The sequence below is a fragment of the Buceros rhinoceros genome, unplaced genomic scaffold (genome assembly GCF_000710305.1).
Source record: "Buceros rhinoceros silvestris isolate BGI_N320 unplaced genomic scaffold, ASM71030v1 scaffold7531, whole genome shotgun sequence".
Classification (NCBI taxonomy): Eukaryota; Metazoa; Chordata; class Aves; order Bucerotiformes; family Bucerotidae; genus Buceros; species Buceros rhinoceros.
The window spans coordinates 59,465-71,526 of NW_010393628.1; the positions used below are offsets into that span (position 1 = coordinate 59,465).

Sequence of the window (12,062 nt, forward strand, 5' to 3'; positions counted from 1 at the left end):
AATGCTGGGTATCTCTGCAGTGTCCTGCCGTGCCTGAGGAGGGGAGCCGGGGTGGCTGCAATACATCAATCACCATGCTGAAAGCACTGGGGCAGTTGGTCAGAAAGGGCAGTATAGATAGGGTTAAGTATTTTGAACAAGAACGACTCTTTAATTCTGCAGATCTCCTGAATCTCTTCAGCTGTAAACAGCTGGTAGAGGGCTGTTATTTCCATGGAACACAGGAGTGTTGGCAGGGAATTCCTGCTTTGGGGAGAATTCCTTCAGTTTCTCCTGTTAGACAGATCTAATTCAAATATTCTGGTGATATGAGCAGGTGAAGATCCCAAGGATGGAGTTCTTGTGTCTGCTTCTCTCTGCCATCTGTTTGCTTCCCACAGGTAAAAACTTAATGAGTACACATTTCCGTTACAAACCCTTTCATATTCTTTCTGAACGAGCTTTTGTGTCAGCCCTCCTATGTTATTATGAAAGGATTAGCGAATGTTATCACAACCAAACTTAATAAATTAATGCTTGGCAGCCCAAGACACCTAACGGATACTGAAGTTGCAGAAGGTACGTAACAGCATTGAGACTGAAATGTGTGGTGACAATAGCTTGATTGAATGCTTAGAAGGTGAGCTTGGCGCTAGGGCTTAGCCAAAGGTTCCTGCCTCCAGTGGCAGAATCCAGCAATTAAAACAGGTTCTGATCACGACTGAATGTTTCTTATTATTGAACATAAAGTATATAAACTGTTTAGTGGTTTGATGTATAAGTCCTGTAATAGATGCTTTTCTTCAGGGATCATGAGGAAAACTGGTTTTGTCATTACTATATTGCACTGCAACTTGGGAAACGCAGGTTTTTCCTCTAGTTCAGCCCAGCTGGGACGTTCAGGCTGTTTCTGCTCCAGTATCTCTCATGGAAAATGGATACACTGCTTCCCTTAGCCCTGCCTGGTGTTTGTTGGCTGTTGGAAGGCAGCTCTGATGTGTGCTTCTTATTACCTCTGTCCAGGGCAAAGGCAGTGACTTCCCACGGGCAACGCAATACAAATGCTGTGAAGAGCAACCTGCACTTGTACCATTTGCAGGGCAGGTCTGAGAGTCAACATGGCTCCTCCAGCAGCCTGTCATCATCTGTTCATGGGCGAAATAAGCGTAATTTTTGAGCTGCAAGGTGAAGAACTTCAGAATGTGATAGACATGGAAGAACATGTTCCTCTAGCCTGGACCTGGATTTGCTCTGAAGACCTGGGGATGAAGAATAGCTATGGTAGTGGTCAGGAAGCAGACAGGAAGATCAGCTTGATTTGGCCAATGTTCATCCAATATTGGTTGGGGAGGAATTTAAGGTATTTCCTAGCAACTGCATCTCCTTATTTCAAAACTTTGTTTGATGGAAAGAAGACTTACTGCCTTACCAAAACCTCACATCTCTGTAGTCCCCAGTAACTGCCAGGCTGACAGTGTGAATGATTCGTATGTATTGCTTTCCTCTTGTGATAGTCACTATCTTGGTTAGGGCCTGGCATTGAACACACCTCATTTTTGATTCGTTCCAGTGTACCCCATCTTCCTGACTGCCTTTCCCCTCTACTGTCCTCTCAGACCTCAGCAATGCCCAGTGTTTGCTTCTGAAACAGAGCCAAGATAAAGTTCCTCGATATTGCTCTGTCAGATCTTATCTGCGTGGAGCTGCCTTTGAAATATTCTGCAGTGTCCAGACGGACAGTGAGCCACAAGCAACACTTCTAATCACAGTGAGCTCACTGTCAACATGTTCTTCTCCTCTTTCTTGCTGCACGCTGGGGACTGTAAGCCATTTGTGACATGTGCATACAGCGGTGTACACAATGGGAGCCCCGTGACTCAGTAGAGTTGGACTTCTGTTACAATAGAAAAAATAATGTTAATTCGTTTTATTGATGCTTTTGAATAGGATTTGCTGAAAAATAAAGGAAATACGGGATATGGATCATATTACCGTAAAACCACATACAGAGAAATGTTCATCTGTGTCCAACTTTTCATGACTTCTGGGCATCCGAGATAGTTGAGTTTGATTTATACAATCCAGCCATTCATTAAATATCTGTTTAAGTTTTAGGCAGATGCATCCCTTACCTGAGTGATGAAATCTGACTACAGGAAATGGAGCTATTCCTTTGTGAAAAGACCCCATTCTGCTTTATAAAGTGAGCCTTGCAGCAATACACTTTTAGAAAACTGCCAAGCTTTGTATACCAAATATCGTTGTAGGGGCTCAGCAGTAAAACAGTTGTGGACTTGGGGTTGATCCAAGCACACAATAGCACATCTTTATGCAATATTTCCTCTTTCAACAGCCATCCCCAACACTGCAATTCACTGACAACCGTCAGTTCATTTTAATTCCAAAATTCTAGCCCAAAACACAAAGCAGTTTAGAGTCTGAATTCTTGTGTGGGCATATTAATTACTTAAATCACTAGTCCAAATCATATTCAAAGAGCGCTTGCTGGGAATCCTTCAGGAGCAGGCTGATGTATTGCTTGTTATCAGCTGCTGGATTGTGCTGTAAGTCAGAAGCACGCTCCGTGCCTCCTATCAACAACACTCTGTAGCCTGCTCTTGTCAGAGAACTGAGAGAAGGTGAATGAAGGGAAGAGTGACAAATAAATGTTAGAGAATATATATTTTAAATGATCCCGTGAAGAAATGTAGTCCCTTCTAGGGACTGGCATGGAAATTTCTCAGCAGAGTCATTTTTTAGAAAAATAAAGTATCCCCAGGCAGGTAGGAGAGGCTGTAAAACCTAATGCTGTGTTGAATGAGGCTTCTTATCTTGCAAACCATCTTGCAGCTAAATATGGGCAGGGAAGAATCGTGCTGGTTTTGTGATAATACACAAGTTTCCATTGTCTTTGGTGAGAGAAGCGATAGGTTGTTATTGCCTTGCACATAAGAGGGGAAACTGTATTTTCATGTTTCGGATTTTGTGGTGTTAGGAAGATAAACCCAGGAAGTTATGGCCATTTTGCCTTTTTGTGCCTGAAACGGGCACAATCCAAGCCAGCTGCTACACTGGTAGGGTAGTCATTCAAATGGGAAACATCTTCTGCTCTTAAAAGGCAACTACAATATATTCACTCTGTTGAATAACCAGTCGTGCATTCCTCACTTGCCAGTATAATGGGACCTTCAAAAGTAGAGAAGTTTCACATGACCTCAGCACATACGGCTGACTTTGAGTGCCTGAAAGGAATGACCTTCATCCCATTCATCATAATGGCTTGTTAACACTCAAATCCACTGTTTTGAGGGTTCCCCACCAATATTAACCCGTATGAGACCTGAATGGTAGGGGTGTGTTAGGCAGAGAGGTCACACTTAGCTGTGGAGGCTAAATATCCGCTGCCCCAAAGAACAGGCTTTTCTCGTGGGCAGCTTTTGTCACTGCCCCTCCAGAGACGTGGTCTAGGCTCAGAGTCAGCCAGTTACATAGCAGAGAAAAGCAGGATAATGTTTTAGCTAAAGATTCTACAGGGCAATCAACACAAATGCAAGTGAGTGCATATGCCACTTATATTACTTGATATTTACTTAGAGCCTCCATATTTCATTCATGAATTTTACAATTCCAAATATATTGAAACAGTTAGAGTACTTTATTACAAAGCTTATAAAATAATTAAATATTACACTTATATTTTTTGCTTTTTTTACACCATAATTCATACTTTGTGACACCATGATTTTCTTTCCTCAGTTGTCACTTAAGGAAGTGAGCAAAGAAATATAAAGGAAAAGCTATGCATTAATAAATTAATTATTTTACATCAAATAATAAAAAGGACACAATTATAATAACAAAACAAGAAAATCCTTGTAGTTTTCCTAGAAAAAAGATTGTAATTACATAATAGCCAACATCAAGATAGAGTGGTGTAGGGTGAGATATGTTTCCAATCATCATTTCTTAAAGTATCATAGAATACATGTTTTTAATTTAAATTGTAGCAGAAGGAACTACTAATTTTAAGTGACCACTGTCTGGCATTAGTGCTGAGCTGGCTGATGTTATGCTGAAACGATACTTTAAAACAACAGTAAAACTGAACTACATTCATCAAACAAAGTTGTGGGATTGGGTGGAATTAGATAAATACGTCCCTCACAGGCGCTCCCCAGAAAATTACAGTAGAACACAGCTCTGTCTCAGAATGGGTTTGGCAAAGAGGTTGGGTCTTCTGCCAAGGCAGAACCTTTTTAAGTGGTACCATTTGATATATATAGTGTCACCGAACATCTCGATACCAAGCGATTACAAATACCGTTGTCTTTACATTTCTTTTGTTTGCTGGTGGATTCTGAACTAAATAAAAGTATTAGGAGAAAGTATAAAAATAGAATTGAATTTTATTCGGTTAGAGTAAATCATCCACTTTTTAATTTTTTTTCATATAACCTGTATGAATAAATAACTACATAGAAAAGTTTAGCATGAATTAATGGACTGTAATATTCTTGTTATTTCCTGTGGGTAATGGATGAATCAAAATTTGCAGAGAGAATTGAGATTAAAAGGAAGACATTCTTCAGTATCTTGGCATTCCAACAACCTAGCTTCTGAAAACAACTACTTTAAAATATCAAGTTTAAATTTTAAAATTACCTATCTAATGAGCATAGAAAGTTGAAAACATAGCCATTGAGCTCCATAAATCTGAGTTCCTTGAGTTAGTTGAAGTATGAAATTCTATCTTACTGGTAACACAGCAATATTAAAAGTCCAAATATTCTAACACTGAATATTTCTAGGAATACATTTCAAGTGACTAGTTAACCACCTCTGAGTTTCTACTCAAAGCAGAACATGAATTCTTCAAAACAATAGAAAACATTAGCATGATGCCAAACTTGCTTTTCCAGCAGCAAGTCTGATAGAGAAGCACCATATATCTTCGTAGTGCACTATTTACTTTCTGTGGTATGTCACACATGTGACGCTGCGTTCTCCAGACAACAGCCATGTGAATGTCTTTCTCTGACAGTGGCAGTAAACAGTTCCTGACCCTGGGACGAAAGTATCGGAAAGAAATATGAAAGGAAATACTTTTGATAGCACGATCTGTCAGGCTGCCACACTGTAACCTTCCTTCCCCAGCTCCCAGTCGCTTTTGCTTTGTATGCTGGTCGATCAGCCGTAAAAGGCTTCCTTGCCTTAATTTCTTCCTCATAACATATGACAGTGCAAAATGACACTTGTAAAGAAGATCTGCCCCTCGAGTCTCAGTGTTCAAGTGATCCGTAGTACCCTGTAATTCAGTGAGGTCAGCAAAGAGAGAAAACCAGAAAGAAACATTCCTCGTTCCTTTTTCAGCATCTATCCAACAGTTACTGTACCTCAGACATTCCCTTAGAAAACACGTCTCTTCCGTCAGTGGTTTATATGGCACCATGTCTTGCCTCAAAGCAAAGTTAATTCCAACATAAATTGAAGAAGAGAATCCTGTCACTGAAGGGTTCAGATAACATGCTGCTATCAGTTCTTCTTCGTGCATGATCTACAACATTGTTTCCCATAAAATTTGTGGTTACAGACACCGTGCTGGGGTACCAGATGACACCAGGTGAAGAAATCCACACAAGTGGGATCATCTGAAGGAGAGAAACCCAAGCAAAATGGTAAGACTACAAGCCAGGCAATAGTTCTGCACACCTTTATACATCTGAAATATTAAAAAACATGATGGGTGACGCAGTTAGAAGAGGAGGAGCCCGGAACTAGCATTCATCTCAGAAATGTTTCTTTTTTAATTTGTTAAGAGATGTTTAATTCATTAAGTGATAAATACATTGATTTGATAGGGCTAATCCATAGGAGGACCAGAGGCTAAAGGAATTAAGAATTAAAAGAGCACACGATGAAGTTCAGGAATACAGGAGGAAGTTCTGGAAGTAGCGGATCTGTGTTTTCATCTCTGATTGCAAATGCTGTTCTGAAGCCAGGTACTTGTACATCTGAGCCTGCGCCGTGCTTGATGCTGATGGCTTGTTGCCATCAACGTCACATGGCGTTTACCTGCACCTCGAGGGAGTGTCAGCTGTGGGTGTGTGTGCAGGTACACACAAACGGCCAGGAGAGCTGAAAGCATGGACCCTGCTCTGCGCACTGTGTGCACAAAGTGCTCCGCTAGGGGACTGTGTTCCAACACTTCCTACAGGGACTTCGTTTCCTCCGTTTGACTGTGCAGGGAGCCTCCGAAATCTCCGTAGACACTCAGTGAGGTGGCGTGAGCCAGGCCTTTAGGCCTGTGACTGTGCCGTCTTGGTGAAATCTTAATAACTGCAATGGCGAAAGAGGCTGACAATATTTAGTTCTGCAAAGCCCAGCTTTTAATTGCGAACGCAAATAAACCGTGTTTTTCAATCAAGATTTTATTTCACTTAGATTTATGTACAGATGATTTATACACACGGCCCAGTTGCTTTAAAAACATTTCATAGCTGCTCCTTTCTACAGTTCTGTAGCGGATGCTTTATGTTTCTTTGAAAGAGCAGAGCGATGATTCATATGGATGATTTATAAACGAATTCACCATGTCTGAGAGAGGAGTGAGACAGTTAAATGAGGTTTAGCAAAATTTATAGCTAAACTGAAATCTCCTGTGAGCATGGGAAAAGATTCCATTCGACTCTCAGAACTACTGTTTACATGGTCAATAAAAGGAATTTACAAGGAGGCAGTGAAGAAAAACCTAGCCCCCGTTGTCTGCATTCTCAGATCAGCAAAGCTGAGTCACAGAAGAGAAATGCTCCCTCAGACAGCACAACTTCTTCATATTTTGGGGGCTAGGAGTCATCTCTGTCTTTATAGGAACGTCTTTTGATTAGGCACCACTTTGCTTTTTTTTATTCAATTTACATGATGGCAAAGGTGATTTTGTATACCTTTATCACCCTCGAATTTAACTGAATGAATAAGAAAATAATTCAATAGTAATATTTTTTGAAAGATACCATTTTATTCCTCAGTTTTAAAAAACGTAAGCCCGTCTGTGAATGCTAATGTTATGTAAAGAAAATACTGTCCTTGGACAAACATTTGTCTGGGAGGTAGGAACTAACTGAACCGCAGCCTTCCCACTCCCCGGCACCACCTTTCTGTGCTGAATTGAGCATCAGTAGGGATGCAACTGGGAGTCCAGCTCCAGCTTTCACCTTACAGACAGAATTTGCTGCTGGGGAGACCCAAAGCAGATGAGAGCCATGCAGGGCACAAAGCGAGGAAAGCTGTTCTGAGCCAGGGAGAAGCTCTCCTGCCACAGAAGGGTGACTTTTCACAGACTGTGAATTTATGAGCACTGAGGAGGCAATGTTAATACATCTTCATGCCCCTGTTGACGATTGGAGTGCAGTGCTGACGTTACAGGAGTATGGCCAAAAACTTTACTTGTGGGACCAAAGGTCATTGGAATGAACAGAGTCCCACAGACTTCAATGGACATGGATCAGGTGGTAGGGTCCTTATGTCTGTTAACTCCAGTATTTATAAGTTGTTTAAATTTTCATTCCTTTTAAGTAGTCAGATTTACTATGGTGACCGTAACTGCATCTACCAGAGGGATGGAAGTGACCCAGTTTGTCTAGCAAAGTGTGTAAACTCTCCCTGAAACATTAATTTCTTGACTGTGATCACTGAGCTGGCGCTGCATGGCTGATAACAGAGACTGATTTGCTTCAGTGTGATTCCAGCACAGCTGGTTCCCTCTCTTTTTGCTGCTTTAGACAGAAAGTTAGAGGACAGGGAAGAGAGAATTGATCTCTGGAGCCTGACGACCCAGTTGTAATAAAGGTGAAAGGAGGAGAGAGAGAAAGAGACCAAGGACAAAATTAATAACAGACGTTACTGCAGACATGAAATATAGCAGAGGAAGGCAGGGGTAAAAGTGCTTGCTGTGTCGTGACAGAAAAGGACGTGATACAGCAACTCCAAGTACAGCAGAACTTGTTAGGAAGGTTAATTTCTAGGGTTAAGAATATTTACTTATAAAACCAGCAGAACTATTTACTCATCCTTGTTAGGACTATTTCATCTATATGTCCTTGTTTGGATTCAGGCCCCCTAATCTATCAGTTTGATCTGTACGTGCCTCGAGCTGGTGCAGTAGACTGGTCTGTTGAGGTATCACTGGGTTTTACGGGGTTTCTGTGTGCACTGAACACCAGGAATCGGTACAGATGAGGGGGGTGCTTGGCTGATGTCGATTTACAGAATGCAAGGCCAGAGCTTGACCTTCGCTTCCAACTCTGTTACCACCTTTCTCTTGCAATCCAGCCTAGGTTTTATAGAGGCTACTTTCAGCTCCCAGGTGACAGGACAGTTAATGTATGGTATTTTGACAGTTGATGTTTAAAGTGCTTTAGCATACCTAGATAACTAGTGGTATATGGGACAAACCTGGACCTACATGAGCTTCTTCCCTGCAGTTAAGGAATCACAACCTGTAACTAGCTTGTAAGCAAATACATAGGATGGGGCTGATGCTCGGTGCTCTTTCTGTGGTGATTCTGAGAGAATTCCCTTCCATCATTCAGAGTCACACAAAACCTCTTGCTCCTCCTGCTCCTCTAGATTTGCAAAACACACTGAAGAGGTGGAGAGGAATCCAGCAGACATACAAGTGGGACAGAGCTGAATTTCGTGTTCCCTGACTGCATGTCATACCCTGATGAGAAGCAGTGAGAAGTACATTCTAGACAAAGCGTTTCTGGGCTCCCAAGATATGGTGCAACCTGAAGCTTGGGAAGACGTCAAAAGACTAAAAATAAATGGCAAGTTCTTACTGCTTAGTTCTAAAGTTGCAATTTTTGATCATGAAACCATACCAGCATAGGATGTTTCTGTGTTATTCAACAGGACAGTATAAAGATGCAGCTCAGAACCAAATGGCGTAACTTTTTTACATACTTTTTTTTAACCATATCCGTTTTTAAAATCTGTGTCAGTAACACTCTCAAATCTGCTTTAAGAGGGTTCATTTGAGAAGAGGGATGCTGTAGTATCAGATTTAACTGTAAAGCTGGAAAGTCTTGGGAAAAGTCACTTATGAACATGCCAAATATTAATCTTTGGTGGGTGTAACTGGAAAAGGTGATTTTTGCTGGTTATAGAGTTCTAAGCAACCAACCCCGCTGCAGCATGTAGAGCTGAGCTTTACCTCTTTTCCCAGGGACTGGGCAGAAGTTGGTGTTGCAGGCTCTCAGGACTGCTGGTTTCTGATGGGGCAAGCACCCAGAAGATGGTCTCCCTTGGCGCAGGCACTGTACACTCCGGGTTTGCACTCCCCCTCCACATGTTACTGTACACTGCAGAGAGGAAAAAGTAAAAGCCGTCTTTCATTGTAGAGTCACTCTGGAAGCCCAGGAAAGCCAAAGGGGGAACTTTCAGGGGCTTTGGATGAGACTTGCAAAGTAAGAGAGGTCAGGATCGGATGTGTTGCTGTTCAGCAAGCTCCATCAGAGCCAGCTTTTGAGAGATGTGTGCATCTGTCCTCCCTTCCAAAAGTTTGATTATTTAAGCACTCAGCTGAAACTTTGGTTCCTTACTTAGGCATGGAGACAGAGGCTGAACATTTTAGAAAAGCTGTTCCTGATTGTCTGTGTTGATTTCTTTTGAAGTGTGAGCCTCTGGGCCCAATTTTGCTGTCTGAACAGAGATCAAACTCCCATTGGAACCATGGTCGTGGCAGTATCTGGGAAAAACACTGTGCATTTCAAGGAAGATCTATGAAGTATTTTACAATGAGTAAACCTTTTACTTGTATGTGTTTCATGAAAAGTTGTCTTTAAGATAAATGTGATCGTTTTTATCAGATTACAATTGTCAGGCATACATTGCTTCATGTAAATGTTATTAAATGAGTGTGTGTCTCGTTGATATGTGACTCAAAGGTAGATAAGTTCCAGAAATACAGAAGCTTGTTTGCAAGAATGTAGAAACAAATATAGACTGATCCTGTAATTAATCACAGTATTTAGGGAATTCCAGGCAATCTGTGCAGATGCTCAAATACAGTGTGCATACAGATATGTAATAGATCAACCACAGTGTGGTTTGAAGAAGACTGAGAAGAAAGTATTGGGAAAAGCATGGAATGTTGTACCTCTCGAGCACGAATAACATTTTTAGGTGACATTCTTTGGTTTCAGGACAAAGAAATGAGCTGCACCAAAGTATATGATGGATGTGGACCAGCTGCAGCATGTTTCAGCAGTGGCTGAGCGGTGTGACCTTCTTTAGGGAATGGTTACGTGCAGGAGACACCTACAGACTGTTAGTCCTGGAGATGTCTCCTCCATACAATCGGACATTTGACTACAGCACAAGGTAAGACTGGAGCTGGCTTTAATATTAGTACTTGAACGGACATTGCCAGTCACAGGGACATTTTATGCCCACCAGGTGTTTGTGTTGCTCCAGCGAGCGTTCATTTTGTGGCATACGATACCGCAGCTGCAACCTCACCTTGCAAGTATGGTGGACACACTGTCCAGGAGACAGCAGCTGCATTGCAGGTGTTCTGTTCGTTAACGCTGTGTGGCGAAAAGCACTAGGGGATGGTACTTGAACTACTGTGTAGAGAAACTTGCTCCTTTTGTAAACTCCGTAAAAGCAAGGCATGAAATAGTGCTGCAGGAGGAGTGCTAGCTAGGACAGGTAAAGAGAGGCAAGGAAGTTTCCCATTCCTACCTGCTGCCAGGGTGAGGAATACCAGCCGGACACCATGTTATACAGCGTTTGCGATGGACAGGCTACCTTGTTACAAGCTTCTTCCAGGTTGATGTTTGGTTTCTTGATGTTTCTACATCTTCTCTGAGGAAACGTGATCAACTTCCCATGGATGCTTTTCTCACCACATTTTAGTTCTCGCTTTTGTATGCCTGCACCACAGGAGGCGGAGCACTGCAAGGGCAAAGTGCACCTTTTAATTCTATAGAAGTGCATTCAGATAAAGGAGAATGTGCGATGTGCAAAAGAACCCCACATTATGTGAAACTACAAAATCATTACATAACTAAGCCACAAAGACCACGTTCTGTAATGTGTAAACTGAAATGGGAATCCAACTCAGTGAAAGTCCTGAAAAACAAAGATATCAGGGTACTTCGAACTACATCTGCTATGTTTTTACAGCAGCTTGCCTAGAACACCTGATTTCCAAATGACAGCTCAGCTTTCTCTCCCCTGCATGCTTTCTGTGTACCCCTGAGTCAAGGTTTCCAAGAGCAGCAAAGGCAGGCAGCGAGCCGTGTGACTGCACCGCTTTACCTCACTCCAGGAAGAAATCACCCACTGGAGTCGGTCGTTTTTGGGGCAGCGTCCTAGCACACAGATCTGCTGGGATTCAGGCTTATGGTCTCTGCTGCACAGGCTTTCAGGCAAGATTTTAACCTTGGGAGAACCGGTACTTTTGCAGTAGACATCCCGCTTCTTAACACCTCTCCCACAAGTCTTGGAGCACTGTGATAGAAAGAAATACTCACTTGAACTAGAGGAAAGGAAAACATCGTTTGTATTTTACCATGGCTAATGTGCTGTGTAGCTGCCATTATAATATAAGTAAACTTGAAATTCTATTGATAAATAACAGTAACATCAGTCTGTCACTTCTAAAACATTGCGCTAATGTGCTTTCTCAATGTAAAATCTGAACTCTTGCAGTCCCCATGTAGAACAGATAAGTAATATCTCTCTTCCGTAGATGAGGTAAGTTGGACTCGTGAGCAAAATCTTTTTTTCCCTGGACAGCACAGTTGAAAGCCAGTCCTACCCTCCCATCGCAAAATCTCCCACAGCCCGCTGTGCTCAGCTATTTGTTATTTTGTCCTCACCCTGGCCTGGAGGGATGAGAGGCAGGCAGGGGAACTACCCGGGGAATCTCTGCATAACTCCTTCACCAAATGAATCTCACTACAGGGCAGAATCTGATACAGACAATGGTTAAGAAGTTTGACCAAAGATATTTTAACGGCCAAGATTACAGCTGAAGCTTAGGACGAGTCACCAGTGAACAAATAACGCACTGCTGC

General features: G+C 42.0%; 1 protein-coding gene across 1 annotated transcript in view; it reads right to left on the minus strand.

Annotated features, from left to right (window-relative positions):
- Positions 1-5,101: 5,101 nt before the first annotated feature.
- ADAMTS18 (ADAM metallopeptidase with thrombospondin type 1 motif, 18) overlaps positions 5,102-12,062 on the minus strand; it is an 80,103-nt gene continuing 73,142 nt past the window's right edge. Inside the window, exons 20-23 of the mRNA XM_010144918.1 lie at positions 11,302-11,493; positions 10,723-10,935; positions 9,191-9,338; positions 5,102-5,627 (exon numbers count right to left, since the gene is read on the minus strand). Coding sequence (XP_010143220.1) covers positions 5,512-5,627; positions 9,191-9,338; positions 10,723-10,935; positions 11,302-11,493 — 669 coding nt within the window. The 3' untranslated portion in view covers positions 5,102-5,511. The remainder of the gene's footprint in view (positions 5,628-9,190; positions 9,339-10,722; positions 10,936-11,301; positions 11,494-12,062) is intronic.